A 21,864-nucleotide genomic window follows, 5' to 3' on the forward strand; every position below is an offset into this window, starting at 1 on the left:
TCTGTATGGTTTCTGAGATACAGCTAATTTAATGCAAGATTTTTCTAAACCCCATTCAAGTGAATGGGGAAAAAACTTGCGCTTAATCGTGAATAGCGCCCAAACCGCTTGACGAAACCCTTAGCGACGACGTCATACAACCCCGGTGCCTTCCGGGAAAATCTGAAAGATCAAATCCAGAAAGAAAAGAAAGTGTGTGAGTGTGTGTGTGTGATGGATGTAAGAATTGGGAGGTACAGGTATAGTGCCCCCTATAGGCGAAATGACAATCCTTTTCCTATGAGCTCAGAGTACATCCCTACCCAAGTTTGGTTAGGATCTATTAGATCGTTTGGTCTTTTTGGAAGGAAAGGAGGTAGCCGGCACTACTTTCCAAACATGACCACCGACCTCTTTTCCTTCCAAAAAGACCGATTATGTGTATTTTGGATTAATATTTCATCGTGTGGTGAGTAGCCGAAGCACAACATGCATTTGGTACCATGAGATGTGTGTTTTGCCAGATTTTTAACAGCTGTACCATTAGCCTTCATTTTATGGCGATACTCAACTAACTTCACGACTGTGGCTCACTGTAAACTAAAAAAAAATAGTTTGTCACACCATGAGCTTTTTCATATTTGGTTGAGAATTGTGAAAAAGTGAGTGATGAATTGCAGGAATGTTCAGTATGTTCACATAAAGCAGTATGCTTTGAACAATATAAAAGACATTTTTGACAAATGTAATTTTTATTTATTTGTGTTTGACACTTGGGACAAAAAAGGCCATGTCACATCAACCACCCATTGGTATACAGTGTAAACGTAGTGTATATGTTCACTCTACAGTTCACACTATCCTGAGATTTTATCTTGCTGATGTACTTTATTTGATCTAGGTTAGGGGTACAGTATGTAAAAGCCTTCCCATGTCTCCTCTCCCCATTAGCACGACCAAGAGGAGCAGCATCAGCAATGGCATAGTTCTGCTGTGCAGGCCAGGCTAAACAGCTCTACAGCTCATGGCATGGCTCTTATAAATGTTTCAAAGCCTCAGGAGACTACCGGACACCAGAGTTGTTTTTGTCATATAATAAAATAGTAAAATACAATAAATACAATAATTTATTGTCCCAAAGAAACTCAATTTGAGAATGAAGAAATTAATGTCTCAATGGCTGACATTCGGCTGATAGATAATTTGTTCTTCAATAAAATAAAGAGGACTAAAAAGAAGAAGAAGAAGAAAAAGCATTGGGTTTGCAAGAGCTAGTTTGCCAGTCTGAGAAATGAACCTCAACAGAACACATAGTGTGCTGTATTAATAATTGGGATTAATGTAAATGTCAGCAACCACAGTTAATTATAATAGTACCCGATTGCATTCACCAATGAAATAAAAGTTCTTGTCATTCTACGATGCCTATTGTATTCACTTGTCATGATGATTTTGATGGCATTTTACTCATCATGTTCTTTTTTGTATTCTTTTCTGGCTTCAATAAGATTATGTAACATTTTGGAACAAAAATACAGATTAGCAGTGCAAAACTGGAGGCCAGAATTGCAAATATCTCCACAGCAACACTGAACTTCCCTGGAGAGCTGACATAGGCAGGGATAAAGGTGATCCAAACTGCACAGAATATCAGCATGCTGAAGGTGATAAATTTGGCTTCATTGAAATTATCAGGCAGTTTCCGAGCCAAAAAAGCTAGAAAGAAACATAACATAGCCAGGACTCCTATATACCCCAACACAGCCCAGAAGCCTACAGCTGAGCCTAATGCACATTCTAGGATGATTTTGTCTTTAAAGTGTTTAAAATTCTTGAAAGGAAAAGGAGGAGAGATAGTTAGCCAAAGTATGCAAATCAGGACCTGTATGAGAGTGAAAGCCAGAACACTGAGTCTCTGCTGAGCAGGGCCGAACCACTTCATGATATTACTGCCTGGAAGTGTAGCCCTGAAGGCCAGTAACACCACCATAGTTTTCCCCAGCACACAAGACATGCAGAGGACAAAGGTGATCCCAAATGCTGTGTGTCGCAGAATGCAGGACCACTCAGAGGGACGGCCGATGAAGGTCAGAGAACACAGGAAACACAGAGCCAGGGAGAAGAGCAGCAGGAAGCTCAGCTCAGAGTTGTTGGCCTTGACTATGGGGCTGTTCCTGTATCTGAAGAAAATGAAAGCCACGATAGCAGTCATGCAAGTTCCTAACAGGGACGCTGCCGTGAGCAGTGCCCCCATAACCTCTTCATATGATAGAAACTCTGTGTCCTTCTTTTCACAGTCATCTCTTTTCTCGTTTGACCAGAATTCAGGATGGCATCGCACACAGGTGATGGAATCTACAAGTTAAAATCAAAACAGATATTAGATTCCCTGAGTAGCTCCCTTAATTTCCCACGGCGGTGGTAGTAGGCCAAGCCGGGGTCAGAAGTTGCTAAAGTCATAAACGGTAAATGGCCTGCATTTATATAGCACCTTTATCCAAAGCGCTTTACAATCAGTAGGTAAATTCACCCATTCATACACCAATGGCGGCAGGGGGGAGCAATTTGGGGTTCAGTATCTTGCCCAAGGACACTTCGACATGCAGACTGGAGGAGCCGGGAATCGAACCACCGACCTCTTTTATCAAAGCGATTAGTGGACGACTCGCTCTACCTCCTGAGCTACAGCCGCCCCTACAGTCATCACTCAGTTAGTCACTCATAGACATTTAGCGAAGGGGGCGTGGCTAAGGAATAGGGGGCGTAGCAAGGGATTGGTAGGTCATCAAGTCGGGGTTCGACGGGTGGGTAGGGGGAGTGTCTATGGGGATGTGGGTGGTGGGAGGGAAGGGAGCATGATAGCGGGCACTTTTGTGGGTGCAACCAAACTGATCCCGAAATTCAGTTCTCGAGAAACGTGAAAGCCATGTTCTGATTGGATGAATTGCACAAAATTCGAAACTGCACTTTCTTGGGTCCCCAGCAGCTGTTTCTCGAGGTAAACCATTTTTTGTGTTGCCAGTAGGTGGCGCTATGACATGTCCAAATTGCACAGAATGTTTCCACTGTACACCATCGTGTTCCTGGCAGCGCACTCCCCAAGTTTGAAGTTGATCAGATGAACAGTTCTCAGGTTTTTATGTTGCCAATAGTTGGCGCTATGCCTATGCGTGTCTCCAAAATTGATCACCGCACTCCGCAGGGTTCCCAGAAGTGCACTCCCCATGTTTGAAGTCGATCGGATGAATGGTTCTCGAGATAAACCATTGTTTGTGTTGCCAGTAGGCTGTGCTATGACTATGCACCTGTACGAAATGCACATAATTTGGCACTGTACTCCATCAGGTTCCTGTCAGCGCACTCCCCAGGTTTGAAGTCGATCGGATGAACAGTTCTCGAGATAAATCACTTTTTATGTTGCCAGTAGGTGGCGCTATGACTACGCACGTCTCCAAAATTGGGCACCACTCTCCAAAGGGTTCCCAGCAGCGCACCTCTCAAGTTTGAAGTCGATCTGACGTCGGTTCGCAAAATACACAGGTTTTGTCTTGTCAGTAGGTGGCGCTATGACTCTGCTGCATGTGTCCGAAATTGGGCATCGCCCTCCATCAGGTTTACAGCAGCGCACTCCCCAAGGTTGAAGTCAATCGGATGAACGGTTTTTGAGATAAACCACTTTTTGTGTTGCCAATAGTTGACACTATGACCATGTCTCCCAAATTTGCACTGCACTCCACAGGGTTCCCGTCAGCGCACTCGCCAAGTTTGAAGTCGATCGGATAAACGGTTCTTGAGATAAACCTGCGAGCCTGCAAAGCAGGCGAGACCTTGAGGGCGACCAACGAGGTACAGTAGAAATGAATGATGAGGAGGAGGAGGGGAAGGAGGACAAGGACGAGACACTGTAGGAGGGACACTAGAAAGAGCGCGCTCCGTTTCTAGTACTAATTAAATGTAGCCGATATTACTGTTGGAAAAAACTGGCATGGTCATTTTCAAAGAGGTCCCTTGACCTCTCACCTCAAGATATCTGAATGAGAATGGGTTCTGGGTAGGGTTAGGGCTACACCCCTTTAAATATGTTTTTGTGCTTTTTTTACAATCAACTCTAAATCTAACTAATGAAATTACTGTTAAGCAGATAAAAGGGTAATGTTTTTATTAGTTTGAAAATGTATCTTAGATTTAGAATGTAAATTGTCTATCAAATATCAAATATAATACATTTTAATGTACAGTAATTTAATTTTAACATCAACATTTATTTGGACAGACATACATATACGCATACAGCTTCCCAATTATGGTAGTAGGATGTTATATTCTAGTGATTGATGGGGGTGGGTAGATAATGACTGAATTTTTATTTTTGGGTGAACATATTTAAAGTTGTGGTGGTAGGCCAAATGTGATAATTTTGGCCATACAAGAAATAGTGTATATTTGACTAGGGGAGAAAATATATAAGGAGGGAGAATGTAAGCTACTTATTTACATAAGTAATTGATTCATAATTTTACACCCAATGTATGCTTGGATAGGTTCCAGCCCCCTGTTCCCCTGAAAAGGCTTCAGCAAGTAGTCAAAAAAAAAGTGATTGATGCATACTAGTTGTTCCAAACTAATTTACATGTTGACAGTATAATCACATACTGTAATGCAACTCAACCATTTTCTATAAATCAGAAGAAGACTTCACACACTACTCCCAAATTTGATATTCAAATGTCCTAATGATGAACTCAATTTTTATTACTTTTTACTATCCTCTCATCCATTAAATAATAGAGTAGGCTACCTGTGGTGTTGCTGATTTCTCCTTCTGCACATGCTATACAGTCATAGCAGCAGACCGGCTTTCCTTTCTGGAGGACCTTACGTGTTCCTGGGGGACAGGTCTCACTGCACACTGACACAGGCACCTGCATGAACAAAAAAGCAGTATGAGATATACTTTGTCACCTTTTGGAATTCGGATGAAATCGACATTACCATACAATAATCCCACAAGTTAAAGTCAAACTGAAATGACAAAGGACTTTTTAACTATTTCAGATCACATCCCTGGTTGTACAGTGCCCCTATTTAACAATGTATGCTTTATTTTTTATTTTATTTTATTTTTTTACAAAAATCAAATTTCTTTGGTTTTTCAAATCAAAAGTAAAACATGCTGTGTTGATATCGACATCGAATAATTATCATGATATGACAGCTGTCAATCAATCCTCATGGCTAGGAGAAAACTTTGAGCAGGCAACAAGGCTGCCTATATGGAAAGAATTTTCTAGCCCATAAATGTTAATATACGTTGCAAAAGACATGTAACTGGCTCGTTAACTCGCATTTGGCTCGTAGGATGCTTCAAGGCGGGCAGCCAGCACTCTCCCTCAGGAAGGAAGAGGCTGTATGCCCGGAGAGAGCCAACCGTTGGTCCTCTGCTCTGGGGCTTGGTTCAGTGAACCAGCCAGCAAGCATGCAGTGCACAAGCCTCTATACATTATATTGTGTTTGTACATAGACTGGTATTGGAACATGACTGGAAGGTTTCAGATTTGTCCAGTAAAATTCATAATTTTGCGGAGAGCTGCTGTCTCGCGCTGCACAGTCCACTCGCCTCACAAGGCTTGCATCGCCCCATTCAGTCTCATCAACTCCAGTCACAAACACACCCACTTTCCAATGGTGAAATCAAACTCCTACACTTATGCCCTGCTTCTCTACCCTGTTTCAGTCAAAATAAGTCATGATAAGGAATCACAGACCATGGGAATCCCATTTCAGCTCGACTTTAACAATCCATAATGATCATACGGTATTAACCTTTTCTGAGTTCTGTGCCCAAATTAAGGACTCAGTGTGCAGATTTAGCTGTTTTTCTGCAGGTAAAGATGCATCGTAAAGACCAAAGGTGGCAAACTCCACACTGCCATTTTTGTTTGGCTGCCAGTTTATGATTTCATACTTTGCTGCTGGGTCTCCATTCTCATCAAAGTAAACGTCCTCCCCCTCTTTTGTCTTGAACTGAACCTTTTTTATGTGCTGCAAAATCTAAGTGGATAGATATATTACTTTACTTCATATCCCATTCAATGTAAACCACCTCGTATTAGTTCTGCAGAATGATGGACATGCAACAATTTATTAAATAATACTGTAAAAAAGGCAAAAAAAAAGTTCATGTGAAGCACATAATGATGAACTATCATTCAGCCTTCAGTGTTCAACTCACCATGAATGGATCTGGCTGTACCTTATTGCCACATACGTCTTTACAGCCAAGAATACTATGTAGTGCGTGAGCCACAGCATACACTCCTTTATAGATATTGTTAAAGATGGGCATGAGTGACATATCAGTGAAAATGTTTTGCTGCCCAGACACATCTTCAGAGCCTGTACAGTATCTCTGATTCCCTTCTGAGCCCTTCATCTGCTTAAACCTACAATCAAACATTGTCTCCCAGAATTCTGTGAACAATTCATTACTAGATGAATTCAGTGAATTTACATCCAAGATGAACTCTCTCATCCCTGTGACATGGGCCCTGGTGATGGACAGCCCTATAGCACCATCCAGGATGTGGTGTCCATTCATAGTTGCAGTGTGATAATCAATGATCCAGCTTTCACTGCCTACCCACTGGTACCCAGTCAGATTGTGGGAGGCCATCTCATGTAGTAGTATTTCCATATCCATGCTGGAGAGGAAAGTGACAATCACCTGGGAAGTGGAAGCTTTGATAATGTCAATTATTGCCTGTAATTTTTCTGGTGGATCTGTTCTAAATACTGATAGAGAGTATTCTAGACAGATGCCCAGCTGTTGGGCCGCCTGTGTGAATATGGCCATACCGTTATTGCCATAATCATTATTGCTCCTAATTGCCCCGACCCAAGTCCAGCCAAAATGCTTGACCAACTGGGCCAGAGCTCTGCTCTGGTAGAAGTCACTGGGTATTGTTCTGAGGAAGGAAGGGTACCGGACTTTGTCACTGAGACAAGCACAGGTGGCAAAGTGGCTGATCTAGGGAGTAGAAAGGAATGATATTCCAAAGATGAGGATGCAAATTCAATCTACACAGGAAAACATAGAGCACATTAGCAGTGATTCTCTTAAAACTGCCTTTACTGTGAGCTGTCAGACAAATGGCAGTATACTGTAATAATTACTGTATTAGCGGCAAAAGAAAACAAAATAGATCAAACTGTGGCCAACTGTCTGGACCCCAGGAAGAGTAGTCGCTACCTTGGTAGTGGCTATAATGGGGATCCAAATAAATAAATCAAAAGGTCATTACAGTACATGATACATTTGTTTAAAAAAGAAAGAAAGAAAGAAAGAAAGACAGACAGACAGACAGACAGACAGACAGACAGACAGACAGACAGACAGACAGACAGACTACCCACCAATGGGATATGAAAAGGTCCAATGACGGTGGATACAGCCATGGAAGGAGAGGAGGAGGCCGGTCCTATAATAGCCTGCACTTGGGCCGGTCTGGTGCAGGGTGCCTCGGAGGCTGTGGATATATCCTCATTACCGTTAGCCAAGGCCAGTGTCACCCTGACTCCCCTTGCAAGTGAGCCACATTCATCATAGATCTTGTAGCCCAGAAAGATGCCAGGCAGCAAGTCTGTGCTGTTGTTAATCTCCTCAATGGCAAAGAGCATAGCCTGAGCAAACTGGAACCCTGCGAAATTCAAACTTGACCCAAACCATTATAAATAGTTGGTGTTATATAACAGTCCTTGGAATGAAACAAAATTACAATTTAAATTAAATGAGCAAACATTTCTTATTTCACAATTCAACATGATTTTTTTTGTATCCATTTTGTATATCTACCCAACTCTTCTAATGTTCTATCTTACTTCTGTCAAACAGCTAACATTGTGAATTACCTTGTGCAGTGCAGTGGCGGTGGTCTGTACATGTAGGTTTCCTGTCTGCCTTTATAGCTCCTGTGGAAAGAGAAGATTCCACCCAAAATAATGTCCCCATTCTTAGACAGCTGGGGGATCTCCGGCTCCCATCTCTGCTGACACACCGGCTCCTCAGCCCCAGAGAGAGATGCCACCAGCAGAAGCTGCAGAAGGGCCCAACCCTGCTCTGTCCACCTTTGGGTGGACATCATACTAAAGACTGTTAGACACCAAGAGTGATGTGAATATATAGCCTAGGTAAACCCAGCCCCCACGTGACGTGCTCTCTCAGTTCCCAGTCACTTACATCATCTGCAGATCACCAGTTACTCGTGTCAATATTTTACCCTAAAATGTTTTAGCATTGATTTTAAAAGAATTGCAAAGAATAACAGTTTTATGTTCTCCTGTAGGATGTGTTTTGGAGAGCATTGATAAGGACTACTACCGGTTATGCATTGTCATTTATGCTGTGATGGTAAATAAAAGCCACTGATGTAAATGTCCCCATTTATTACAGGTAAAACCAAACATGAAACTATACTAACAAGTACTGTACATAAAATGTAATTGTTGCACAATTGCAGTTTTATAAAATTTAATAATATGTCCAGGTGATCCATATAGTCAGGGTCCCTACACATCTCCAATTGAAAAAATTCCAGAGCTTGATTTGTTTTGAAGGTTTTGTCTGGTACTATTCAATATGATTTATGCAGATAAGACAGCGTGTCCCTGATAACTAGATCATATCACTGTATAGATGATGACTGTTCTTCACAGCCACAAATATCTCTCCAGATCTGCGGCCATCTGCAGCAGGGATCGAGGTTTGGGTCCGTGTAGAGTGTAGACAGTTGTCCTGTTCCTCTTTCATTCCCTGACCACCGTCACAGGAGTCATTGGCAGAGGCAATGTTCTCTCTTCTTGGAAGCTCTAATAATATAAAACGTATTAGTTACTGTATGTTACACGTGGCTAACGTTAGCTAGCTTCTGACATGTTTTTCTAGAATTCATTAGATCGTTAAATGCTCCCGTAATCTAGCTAACGTTACCTCGCTAACCCACTACAGCCGATGAGGAAAAGTCAGTCATTTATCGAATGTCTTTCTTACCAAACACAATTACGCTAGTTTCTGAGATAATAGTGTGGCATATACCTGTGAATAACATATTCTTACCTGGAAATCACACATCGATCCGTAGGCCAGCTCTGAGTCTGTTTACATTTCGGGCGGAGGGGCTGCATCATGGCTGCATGGTTGTAGCCATTGCGTGCTAGCAGTACTGAAATGAAAAGTGTTAGCTGCTGTGCTAACAACAAAGGTCGCAGAGTGATGACGCCATCTGTTGCACTGCGCATGTGCTCTGTGTGCTAAGCTGGTTGGCTGATGGAGTGGTCTATTAAGGGAGGTACACCCGCCCCTCCCCGACGGCAGAAACCGGTTTGAATGGCTCGTTCGCCAGACCCTAGTGACTGAGAACAGGTCTGAGAGCAGGTCACGTGGGGGATGGGTTTACCCAGGCTAGTGAATATACAGCACGTAATTGCGATGCGAATTTTGACCCACCTGTCAATCACAGCAACAGATCGGAAGCGAATTTCTGACAAATCGAGCCTGATCCTAGAAAAAAAGCAATATCGCTCAGTGGAATTTTGGCCCGTTGCCGTTGGTATGACTGATATAGGTTTACAAAATATTATTGATGTGCGAATTAATCACACAAAAGTAAGGACCTTAAGAGACAAACTGCGGGCAGGGCAGAGCTTGCAGCAGTATTTATAGATATTAAAGCATGACAAATAGTAATGGAACAGTGATGTTCCATGCCTCCACCAGGGTTCTTAATGAGATTGGCAGTATTCAGTCAGATGAAATTGTGGTCTTTATGCATCCAATATTTGAATGTCTAATTGCACTAATTTGAACAAATAATTGGGGATGAAGGAGCGGTAAGGCCTGAAAAATTATATATTTTAAAAATAACAACTAACCCTAACCCTTCCCCCCCCCCCCCGTTGTTACTTTTTGTTCTGGCTTACCCAAATGTTTTATGGTCACTCAAGATTCTCTGGATCACGTGTTGGCTTGGTTCGAGCCTTAAAACTCGTTATATTTGGATTTATCGAAATGTCTATGGAGAAAATGGAACTTACTTCCGGGGCAAATTACGTCACGAAAAGTCACGTGCCTGTTGAGCTCTATAACACATTGAATACAGGGGGGTATATATAGAGTTGTGTCTGATGTCTACTATAGCGTGCGTGCGTCAAGTCAATACAAGAAGTAAGACTGGACATGATTACAATTCATCAGCACTTCCTCCCACCCTTCAAAATAAAATAGCCATTTATTTCTACCCAGACTGCTTCGTGGGACTGATCTGAAAGATCAAATCCAGAAAGAAGCAAACGCGTTTCCCAATTGCTTCTTAGCGCTAAGGAGCTTATTTGACCCTTCTTAAGGCTCCCGTAAGAAGCCAACGAAGCCAACGCGTTTCCCGATTGCTTCTTAGCCTAAGATGATCTTTCGTTAAGAAGGTTTTGTAAGAAGGGTCTGGGGCATTCCTAACACCTTCTTAACGATGAAACGCTCGGAGATTCAGCCGCGTCAGGCAAAAGGAGATAATAATATAGTGTCCACTGTTGTGTTTTTCCCTTTTTCCTTTCTTTCATGCACCCTTTAGTGTTTAAAATTGGGGAACACTTGAAAATCTCTCCTCTATGTAATATGGTTACTTGTGTTTTAAATGTTTTACCGTAGGCTATATTCCTCTAATCAGAATGGATTCCTTTTATAATAAGAATGTTGTGGATTTATATAGCACCTTTCACAGAACCCTTCTTAAGAGCCTTCTTTAGCGATGTGTTAAGAAGGAGTTTAGGAAACACTTCTTTGGAGCCTTCTTAACTCCTTCTTAACTCCTTAAGAAGCTTCTTAACGCCTTAAGAAGCTTCTTTGTTGGGAAACGCAGCCAATGTGTGTGAGTGTGTGTGATGATGTAAGAATTATGAGGGACAGGTAGTGAATGCTGCTATAGCGCCCCCTATAGGCGAAATGACAATCTTTTTCCTATCAGCTCAGAGTAGATCCCTACACACCTGTAGCAAAAAAAACGCGCTTAATCGCGAATAACGCCCAAACCACTTGACAAAACCCTTAGCGACGTCATCCAAACCCTGTCATCAATGAGCCGCACGTTTTGAGGTCTGGTGCGAAAAATGTGGGTGGCATAACGTGCCAAAAAAGTGTCAGATACAGTATAATAATTAGTATGGGGACTTTATAGATTGCGACTTGCTTTCAGCAAGCATAATACTAAAGACAACTGCATGCGTGCAAGTGTCAGAAGTAAGGTTGGACATAATTACAATGAATCAGCACTTCCTCCTGCCCTTCAAAATAAAGTAACCATTTATTTCTCCCCAGACTGCTTCCTGTGCCTTCCAGGAAAATCTTATTTTTTATTTTCAAATATTTTTATTGATTTTTCCAAACAGACAAAACAAAAACTCACAAAACGTAAACCCCCCTTTCCCACATGAAGACAAAAACAAAACAAAACAAAAAACAAACAAAAAACAGCAACATATAACTTTTGACCACTACCTCACACAGTTCCATCACCACCTTATTATAGAAACATAAAAAAGTAGACAGAATATCATTTTACTCTATTGTAGCTGTAGCATATTGGGATTCAAAATAATTTAAAAATGGTTGCCAGACTTTAAAAAACTTTTGCACAGACCCTCGAATTGAGTATTTCAACTTTTCAAGTTTTAGATGAGCCATCACTTCACCAACCCATTGTTTATGTGTAGGAGGTATAACCGACTTCCAATTGAGCAGGATGAGGCGTCTCCTTCCAGAAAATCTGAAAGTTCAAATCCGCTGTTATAGTGCTACCACCAGGTCAATCAATTGGTGTAATTCTTTCGTGGATATAAAGGCCTATCTGTGAACCTTCCTACCAAGTTAGGTCGCTCTGTATGGTTTCTGAGATACAGCTAATTTAATGCAAGATTTTTCAAAACCCCATTCAAGTGAATGGGGAAAAAACTTGCGCTTAATCGCGAATAGCGCCCAAACCGCTTGATGAAACCCTTAGCGATGTCATACAACCCCTGTCATCAATAAGCCGCACGTTTTGAGGTCTGGCATGTCTATGTGGTGCGAAAAATGTGGGCGGCATAACGTGCCAAACAAAGTGGCAGATATAATAATAATAAATATGGGGGACTTTATAGATTGCCCCTTGCTTTCAGCAAGCACAATAATAAAGATAACTGCATGCATGCAAGAGTCAGAAGTAAGGTTGGACATAATTACAATGAATCAGCACTTCCTCCCGCCCTTCAAAATAAAATAACCATTTATTTATCCCCAGACTGCTTCCTGTGCCTTCTGGGAAAATCTGAAAGTTCAAATTCGCTGTTATAGGGCCACCACCAGGTCAATTCATTGGTGTAATTTTTTCGTGGATAGTAAAAGGCCTATCTGTGAACCTTCCTACCAAGTTAGGTCGCTCTGTATGGTTTCTGAGATACAGCTAATTTAATGCAAGATTTTTCTAAACCCCATTCAAGTGAATGGGGAAAAAACTTGCGCTTAATCGTGAATAGCGCCCAAACCGCTTGACGAAACCCTTAGCGACGACGTCATACAACCCCGGTGCCTTCCGGGAAAATCTGAAAGATCAAATCCAGAAAGAAAAGAAAGTGTGTGAGTGTGTGTGTGTGATGGATGTAAGAATTGGGAGGTACAGGTATAGTGCCCCCTATAGGCGAAATGACAATCCTTTTCCTATGAGCTCAGAGTACATCCCTACCCAAGTTTGGTTAGGATCTATTAGATCGTTTGGTCTTTTTGGAAGGAAAGGAGGTAGCCGGCACTACTTTCCAAACATGACCACCGACCTCTTTTCCTTCCAAAAAGACCGATTATGTGTATTTTGGATTAATATTTCATCGTGTGGTGAGTAGCCGAAGCACAACATGCATTTGGTACCATGAGATGTGTGTTTTGCCAGATTTTTAACAGCTGTACCATTAGCCTTCATTTTATGGCGATACTCAACTAACTTCACGACTGTGGCTCACTGTAAACTAAAAAAAAATAGTTTGTCACACCATGAGCTTTTTCATATTTGGTTGAGAATTGTGAAAAAGTGAGTGATGAATTGCAGGAATGTTCAGTATGTTCACATAAAGCAGTATGCTTTGAACAATATAAAAGACATTTTTGACAAATGTAATTTTTATTTATTTGTGTTTGACACTTGGGACAAAAAAGGCCATGTCACATCAACCACCCATTGGTATACAGTGTAAACGTAGTGTATATGTTCACTCTACAGTTCACACTATCCTGAGATTTTATCTTGCTGATGTACTTTATTTGATCTAGGTTAGGGGTACAGTATGTAAAAGCCTTCCCATGTCTCCTCTCCCCATTAGCACGACCAAGAGGAGCAGCATCAGCAATGGCATAGTTCTGCTGTGCAGGCCAGGCTAAACAGCTCTACAGCTCATGGCATGGCTCTTATAAATGTTTCAAAGCCTCAGGAGACTACCGGACACCAGAGTTGTTTTTGTCATATAATAAAATAGTAAAATACAATAAATACAATAATTTATTGTCCCAAAGAAACTCAATTTGAGAATGAAGAAAGTAATGTCTCAATGGCTGACATTCGGCTGATAGATAATTTGTTCTTCAATAAAATAAAGAGGACTAAAAAGAAGAAGAAGAAGAAAAAGCATTGGGTTTGCAAGAGCTAGTTTGCCAGTCTGAGAAATGAACCTCAACAGAACACATAGTGTGCTGTATTAATAATTGGGATTAATGTAAATGTCAGCAACTACAGTTAATTATAATAGTACCCGATTGCATTCACCAATGAAATAAAAGTTCTTGTCATTCTACGATGCCTATTGTATTCACTTGTCATGATGATTTTGATGGCATTTTACTCATCATGTTCTTTTTTGTATTCTTTTCTGGCTTCAATAAGATTATGTAACATTTTGGAACAAAAATACAGATTAGCAGTGCAAAACTGGAGGCCAGAATTGCAAATATCTCCACAGCAACACTGAACTTCCCTGGAGAGCTGACATAGGCAGGGATAAAGGTGATCCAAACTGCACAGAATATCAGCATGCTGAAGGTGATAAATTTGGCTTCATTGAAATTATCAGGCAGTTTCCGAGCCAAAAAAGCTAGAAAGAAACATAACATAGCCAGGACTCCTATATACCCCAACACAGCCCAGAAGCCTACAGCTGAGCCTAATGCACATTCTAGGATGATTTTGTCTTTAAAGTGTTTAAAATTCTTGAAAGGAAAAGGAGGAGAGATAGTTAGCCAAAGTATGCAAATCAGGACCTGTATGAGAGTGAAAGCCAGAACACTGAGTCTCTGCTGAGCAGGGCCGAACCACTTCATGATATTACTGCCTGGAAGTGTAGCCCTGAAGGCCAGTAACACCACCATAGTTTTCCCCAGCACACAAGACATGCAGAGGACAAAGGTGATCCCAAATGCTGTGTGTCGCAGAATGCAGGACCACTCAGAGGGACGGCCGATGAAGGTCAGAGAACACAGGAAACACAGAGCCAGGGAGAAGAGCAGCAGGAAGCTCAGCTCAGAGTTGTTGGCCTTGACTATGGGGCTGTTCCTGTATCTGAAGAAAATGAAAGCCACGATAGCAGTCATGCAAGTTCCTAACAGGGACGCTGCCGTGAGCAGTGCCCCCATAACCTCTTCATATGATAGAAACTCTGTGTCCTTCTTTTCACAGTCATCTCTTTTCTCGTTTGACCAGAATTCAGGATGGCATCGCACACAGGTGATGGAATCTACAAGTTAAAATCAAAACAGATATTAGATTCCCTGAGTAGCTCCCTTAATTTCCCACGGCGGTGGTAGTAGGCCAAGCCGGGGTCAGAAGTTGCTAAAGTCATAAACGGTAAATGGCCTGCATTTATATAGCACCTTTATCCAAAGCGCTTTACAATCAGTAGGTAAATTCACCCATTCATACACCAATGGCGGCAGGGGGGAGCAATTTGGGGTTCAGTATCTTGCCCAAGGACACTTCGACATGCAGACTGGAGGAGCCGGGAATCGAACCACCGACCTCTTTTATCAAAGCGATTAGTGGACGACTCGCTCTACCTCCTGAGCTACAGCCGCCCCTACAGTCATCACTCAGTTAGTCACTCATAGACATTTAGCGAAGGGGGCGTGGCTAAGGAATAGGGGGCGTAGCAAGGGATTGGTAGGTCATCAAGTCGGGGTTCGACGGGTGGGTAGGGGGAGTGTCTATGGGGATGTGGGTGGTGGGAGGGAAGGGAGCATGATAGCGGGCACTTTTGTGGGTGCAACCAAACTGATCCCGAAATTCAGTTCTCGAGAAACGTGAAAGCCATGTTCTGATTGGATGAATTGCACAAAATTCGAAACTGCACTTTCTTGGGTCCCCAGCAGCTGTTTCTCGAGGTAAACCATTTTTTGTGTTGCCAGTAGGTGGCGCTATGACATGTCCAAATTGCACAGAATGTTTCCACTGTACACCATCGTGTTCCTGGCAGCGCACTCCCCAAGTTTGAAGTTGATCAGATGAACAGTTCTCAGGTTTTTATGTTGCCAATAGTTGGCGCTATGCCTATGCGTGTCTCCAAAATTGATCACCGCACTCCGCAGGGTTCCCAGAAGTGCACTCCCCATGTTTGAAGTCGATCGGATGAATGGTTCTCGAGATAAACCATTGTTTGTGTTGCCAGTAGGCTGTGCTATGACTATGCACCTGTACGAAATGCACATAATTTGGCACTGTACTCCATCAGGTTCCTGTCAGCGCACTCCCCAGGTTTGAAGTCGATCGGATGAACAGTTCTCGAGATAAATCACTTTTTATGTTGCCAGTAGGTGGCGCTATGACTACGCACGTCTCCAAAATTGGGCACCACTCTCCAAAGGGTTCCCAGCAGCGCACCTCTCAAGTTTGAAGTCGATCTGACGTCGGTTCGCAAAATACACAGGTTTTGTCTTGTCAGTAGGTGGCGCTATGACTCTGCTGCATGTGTCCGAAATTGGGCATCGCCCTCCATCAGGTTTACAGCAGCGCACTCCCCAAGGTTGAAGTCAATCGGATGAACGGTTTTTGAGATAAACCACTTTTTGTGTTGCCAATAGTTGACACTATGACCATGTCTCCCAAATTTGCACTGCACTCCACAGGGTTCCCGTCAGCGCACTCGCCAAGTTTGAAGTCGATCGGATAAACGGTTCTTGAGATAAACCTGCGAGCCTGCAAAGCAGGCGAGACCTTGAGGGCGACCAACGAGGTACAGTAGAAATGAATGATGAGGAGGAGGAGGGGAAGGAGGACAAGGACGAGACACTGTAGGAGGGACACTAGAAAGAGCGCGCTCCGTTTCTAGTACTAATTAAATGTAGCCGATATTACTGTTGGAAAAAACTGGCATGGTCATTTTCAAAGAGGTCCCTTGACCTCTCACCTCAAGATATCTGAATGAGAATGGGTTCTGGGTAGGGTTAGGGCTACACCCCTTTAAATATGTTTTTGTGCTTTTTTTACAATCAACTCTAAATCTAACTAATGAAATTACTGTTAAGCAGATAAAAGGGTAATGTTTTTATTAGTTTGAAAATGTATCTTAGATTTAGAATGTAAATTGTCTATCAAATATCAAATATAATACATTTTAATGTACAGTAATTTAATTTTAACATCAACATTTATTTGGACAGACATACATATACGCATACAGCTTCCCAATTATGGTAGTAGGATGTTATATTCTAGTGATTGATGGGGGTGGGTAGATAATGACTGAATTTTTATTTTTGGGTGAACATATTTAAAGTTGTGGTGGTAGGCCAAATGTGATAATTTTGGCCATACAAGAAATAGTGTATATTTGACTAGGGGAGAAAATATATAAGGAGGGAGAATGTAAGCTACTTATTTACATAAGTAATTGATTCATAATTTTACACCCAATGTATGCTTGGATAGGTTCCAGCCCCCTGTTCCCCTGAAAAGGCTTCAGCAAGTAGTCAAAAAAAAAGTGATTGATGCATACTAGTTGTTCCAAACTAATTTACATGTTGACAGTATAATCACATACTGTAATGCAACTCAACCATTTTCTATAAATCAGAAGAAGACTTCACACACTACTCCCAAATTTGATATTCAAATGTCCTAATGATGAACTCAATTTTTATTACTTTTTACTATCCTCTCATCCATTAAATAATAGAGTAGGCTACCTGTGGTGTTGCTGATTTCTCCTTCTGCACATGCTATACAGTCATAGCAGCAGACCGGCTTTCCTTTCTGGAGGACCTTACGTGTTCCTGGGGGACAGGTCTCACTGCACACTGACACAGGCACCTGCATGAACAAAAAAGCAGTATGAGATATACTTTGTCACCTTTTGGAATTCGGATGAAATCGACATTACCATACAATAATCCCACAAGTTAAAGTCAAACTGAAATGACAAAGGACTTTTTAACTATTTCAGATCACATCCCTGGTTGTACAGTGCCCCTATTTAACAATGTATGCTTTATTTTTTATTTTTTTTATTTTTTTACAAAAATCAAATTTCTTTGGTTTTTCAAATCAAAAGTAAAACATGCTGTGTTGATATCGACATCGAATAATTATCATGATATGACAGCTGTCAATCAATCCTCATGGCTAGGAGAAAACTTTGAGCAGGCAACAAGGCTGCCTATATGGAAAGAATTTTCTAGCCCATAAATGTTAATATACGTTGCAAAAGACATGTAACTGGCTCGTTAACTCGCATTTGGCTCGTAGGATGCTTCAAGGCGGGCAGCCAGCACTCTCCCTCAGGAAGGAAGAGGCTGTATGCCCGGAGAGAGCCAACCGTTGGTCCTCTGCTCTGGGGCTTGGTTCAGTGAACCAGCCAGCAAGCATGCAGTGCACAAGCCTCTATACATTATATTGTGTTTGTACATAGACTGGTATTGGAACATGACTGGAAGGTTTCAGATTTGTCCAGTAAAATTCATAATTTTGCAGAGAGCTGCTGTCTCGCGCTGCACAGTCCACTCGCCTCACAAGGCTTGCATCGCCCCATTCAGTCTCATCAACTCCAGTCACAAACACACCCACTTTCCAATGGTGAAATCAAACTCCTACACTTATGCCCTGCTTCTCTACCCTGTTTCAGTCAAAATAAGTCATGATAAGGAATCACAGACCATGGGAATCCCATTTCAGCTCGACTTTAACAATCCATAATGATCATACGGTATTAACCTTTTCTGAGTTCTGTGCCCAAATTAAGGACTCAGTGTGCAGATTTAGCTGTTTTTCTGCAGGTAAAGATGCATCGTAAAGACCAAAGGTGGCAAACTCCACACTGCCATTTTTGTTTGGCTGCCAGTTTATGATTTCATACTTTGCTGCTGGGTCTCCATTCTCATCAAAGTAAACGTCCTCCCCCTCTTTTGTCTTGAACTGAACCTTTTTTATGTGCTGCAAAATCTAAGTGGATAGATATATTACTTTACTTCATATCCCATTCAATGTAAACCACCTCGTATTAGTTCTGCAGAATGATGGACATGCAACAATTTATTAAAGAATACTGTAAAAAAGGCAAAAAAAAAGTTCATGTGAAGCACATAATGATGAACTATCATTCAGCCTTCAGTGTTCAACTCACCATGAATGGATCTGGCTGTACCTTATTGCCACATACGTCTTTACAGCCAAGAATACTATGTAGTGCGTGAACCACAGCATACACTCCTTTATAGACATTGTTAAAGATGGGCATGAGTGACATATCAGTGAAAATGTTTTGCTGCCCAGACACATCTTCAGAGCCTGTACAGTATCTCTGATTCCCTTCTGAGCCCTTCATCTGCTTAAACCTACAATCAAACATTGTCTCCCAGAATTCTGTGAACAATTCATTACTAGATGAATTCAGTGAATTTACATCCAAGATGAACTCTCTCATCCCTGTGACATGGGCCCTGGTGATGGACAGCCCTATAGCACCATCCAGGATGTGGTGTCCATTCATAGTTGCAGTGTGATAATCAATGATCCAGCTTTCACTGCCTACCCACTGGTACCCAGTCAGATTGTGGGAGGCCATCTCATGTAGTAGTATTTCCATATCCATGCGGGAGAGGAAAGTGACAATCACCTGGGAAGTGGAAGCTTTGATAATGTCAATTATTGCTTGTAATTTTTCTGGTGGATCTGTTCTAAATACTGATAGAGAGTATTCTAGACAGATGCCCAGCTGTTGGGCCGTCTCTGTGAATATGGCCATACCGTTATTGCCATAATCATTATTGCTCCTAATTGCTCCGACCCAAGTCCAGCCAAAGTGCTTGACCAACTGGGCCAGAGCTCTGCTCTGGTAGAAGTCACTGGGTATTGTTCTGAGGAAGGAAGGGTACCGGACTTTGTCACTGAGACAAGCACAGGTGGCAAAGTGGCTGATCTAGGGAGTAGAAAGGAATGATATTCCCAAGAAAACATAGAGCTCATTAGCAGTAATTATCTTAAAACTGCCTTTACTGTGTGTCAGACAAATGGCAGTATACTGTAATTAAATACTGTATTATTGAGAAAATAAAACAAAATAGATCAAACTGTGGCAAACTGTCTGGACCCCAGGAAGAGTAGTCACTACCAGTACCTTGGTAGCGGCTAATGAGAATCCAAATAAATAAATAAATAAAAAGGTCCATTACAGTACATGCTACATTTGTTTAAAAGAAAAACTACCCACCAATGGGATATGAAAAGGTCCAATGACAGTGGATATAGCCATGCAAGGAGAGGAGGAGGCTGGTCCTATAATGGCCTGCACTTGGGCTGGTCTGGTGCAGGGTGCCTCGGAGGCTGTGGATATATCCTTATTACCGTTAGCCAAGGCCAGTGTCACCCTGACTCCCCTTGCACGTGAGCCACAGTCATCATAGATCTTGTAGCCCAGAAAGATGCCAGGCAGCAAGTCTGTGCTGTTGTTAATCTCCTCAATGGCAAAAAGCATAGCCTGAGCAAACTGGAACCCTGCGAAAGTCAAACTTGACCCAAACCATTATAAATAGTTGGTGTTATGTCCTTGGAATCAAACAAAATTACAATTGAAATTATATGAGCAAACATTTCTCATTTCACAACTCAATGTGACTTTTTTTTTAATCCATTTTGTATATCTTCCCAGCACATCTGAACGTCTATTTTACTTATGTCAAACAGCTACTGTACAGTGTGATTTACCTTGTGCACTGCAGTGGCAGTGGTCTGTACATGTAGGTGTCCTGTCTGCCTTTCCAGCTGGTGTGGAAAGAGAAGATTCCTCCCAAAATAATGTCCCCATTCTTAGACAGCTGGGGGATCTCCGGCTCCCCTATCTGCTGACACACTGGCTCCTCAGCCCCAGAGAGAGATGCCACCAGCAGGAGCTGCAGAAGGGCCCAACCCTGCTCTGTCCACCTTTGGGTGGACATACTAAAGGCCGTTAGACACCAAGAGCGATGTGAATATACAGCACGAAATTGTGATGCGAATTTTGACCCACCTGTCAATCACAGCAACAGATGTGTACACGTCGGAAGCTAATTTCTGAAAAATCGACCCTGGTCCTAGAAAACAATATCGCTCAGCGATTGACTGATATACGTTTAAAAATATTATTGACGTGCGAATGAATCGCACAAAGGTAAGGACCTTAAAAGACAAAGTGCGGGGCAGCAGCAGATGTGGCCTAACAGTAGCAGGGCAGAGCTTGCATCAGCATTTATAGATATTAAAGCATGACAAAATAATGGAACAGTGATGTTCGATGGCTCCACCGGGGGAACAGGACAGAGGGAGGTGCAAAACTGGAAAGTTCTTAATGAGATTGGCAGTATTCAGCAGACATGGGACCAAGTCACATTGGTCCAAGTTTCAAATAAGTCCCAAGTCATTTGGTCCAAGTCTCAAGCAAGTCCCAAGTCATTTTGTTTTGGGCAAGTCATGTCAAGTCAGAGGTTTTGTCAAGTCGAGTCGAGTCCTTAGTTAAGGCAAGTCAAGTCCCAAGTCAAGTCACTTCCCACCCCCCACCCCCGACCTGTCTAATAGTGATATTGGCCAATGTACACTGGCGCCGGAACAAGGGGGACATGGGGACATTTTGTCCCCCTTAAAATTTGGTCCCCCTAAAAATCTGAGGGGGCAACTGCCCCTGACGCTTAGAGCCCACTTTACACTGTTTACACAGCCTGTGATGCTTGTTAAAGCCGTGATCATTGTGGGATTATTACACCTGGGCGGACTGGGATCATAATTCAGGCTGGGCATTAGATACCAGGCAGGCCAGGCCGATACGGGCCGACGCGCGGGGAATTTTTTGGGCCGTTTGAAGCCCAATTTGGGCCGTTTGAAGCCCAACTTGAACCGTTTGAAGCCCAATTTGAGTCGTTTGAAGCCAGATTTGGGCCCTTTGTAGCCCAATTGGGGTCGTTTGAAGCCCAATTTGGGTCGTTTGAAGCCAGATTTGGGCCGTATGAAGCCCAATTTGGGTCGTTTGAAGCCCAATTTGGGTCGTTTGAAGCCAGATTTGGGCCGTTTGAAGCCCAATTTGGGTTGTTTGAAGCCAGATTTAGTGAATATAATGCTAACACGATGATACATGTTACCTATTTGTTCATTAATAGAAACATCAACATTGCCTAGATAACTGCAAGTATAATATGAAGAAGTAAAACCAAAAACATGCCTCTGTACAAACGCTTCACAGCAAACTTAATTTAAGGAAGAGTGATCAGATCGTGCATACTGCGTTATTCTCCACAGGCTTAACCCTAGAACACTAACGTGATTTAAAGTCACACCATCACTAACGTCGGGTGTATTTCACCCGATGCAA

The 21,864-nt window shown here is 42.2% G+C and overlaps 2 protein-coding genes across 2 annotated transcripts; both read right to left on the reverse strand.

Moving 5' to 3' along the window:
• Positions 1 to 1,420: 1,420 nt before the first annotated feature.
• On the reverse strand, positions 1,421 to 8,120 carry LOC310776463 (extracellular calcium-sensing receptor-like; the record flags this gene model as incomplete). The annotated part of the gene is made up of 6 exons (XM_083636653.1): positions 1,421 to 2,334; positions 4,778 to 4,901; positions 5,803 to 6,030; positions 6,212 to 7,006; positions 7,393 to 7,690; positions 7,888 to 8,120. The coding sequence occupies 6 exons, from the start codon at positions 8,118 to 8,120 to the stop codon at positions 1,421 to 1,423; spliced, it is 2,592 nt and encodes an 863-aa protein (XP_083492779.1).
• A 5,741-nt stretch (positions 8,121 to 13,861) lies between these two features.
• Positions 13,862 to 20,452, reverse strand: LOC310776464 (extracellular calcium-sensing receptor-like; the record flags this gene model as incomplete). Its single annotated transcript, XM_083636654.1, has 6 exons — positions 20,232 to 20,452; positions 19,738 to 20,035; positions 18,652 to 19,446; positions 18,243 to 18,470; positions 17,219 to 17,342; positions 13,862 to 14,775 (listed from the first exon to the last, which is right to left on the reverse strand). The coding sequence occupies exons 1-6, from the start codon at positions 20,261 to 20,263 to the stop codon at positions 13,862 to 13,864; spliced, it is 2,391 nt and encodes a 796-aa protein (XP_083492780.1). The 5' UTR covers positions 20,264 to 20,452.
• Between the last annotated feature and the right edge of the window lie 1,412 nt (positions 20,453 to 21,864).

Source organism: Poromitra crassiceps, assembly GCF_964638095.1.
Source record: "Poromitra crassiceps genome assembly, chromosome: 5".
Classification (NCBI taxonomy): Eukaryota; Metazoa; Chordata; class Actinopteri; order Beryciformes; family Melamphaidae; genus Poromitra; species Poromitra crassiceps.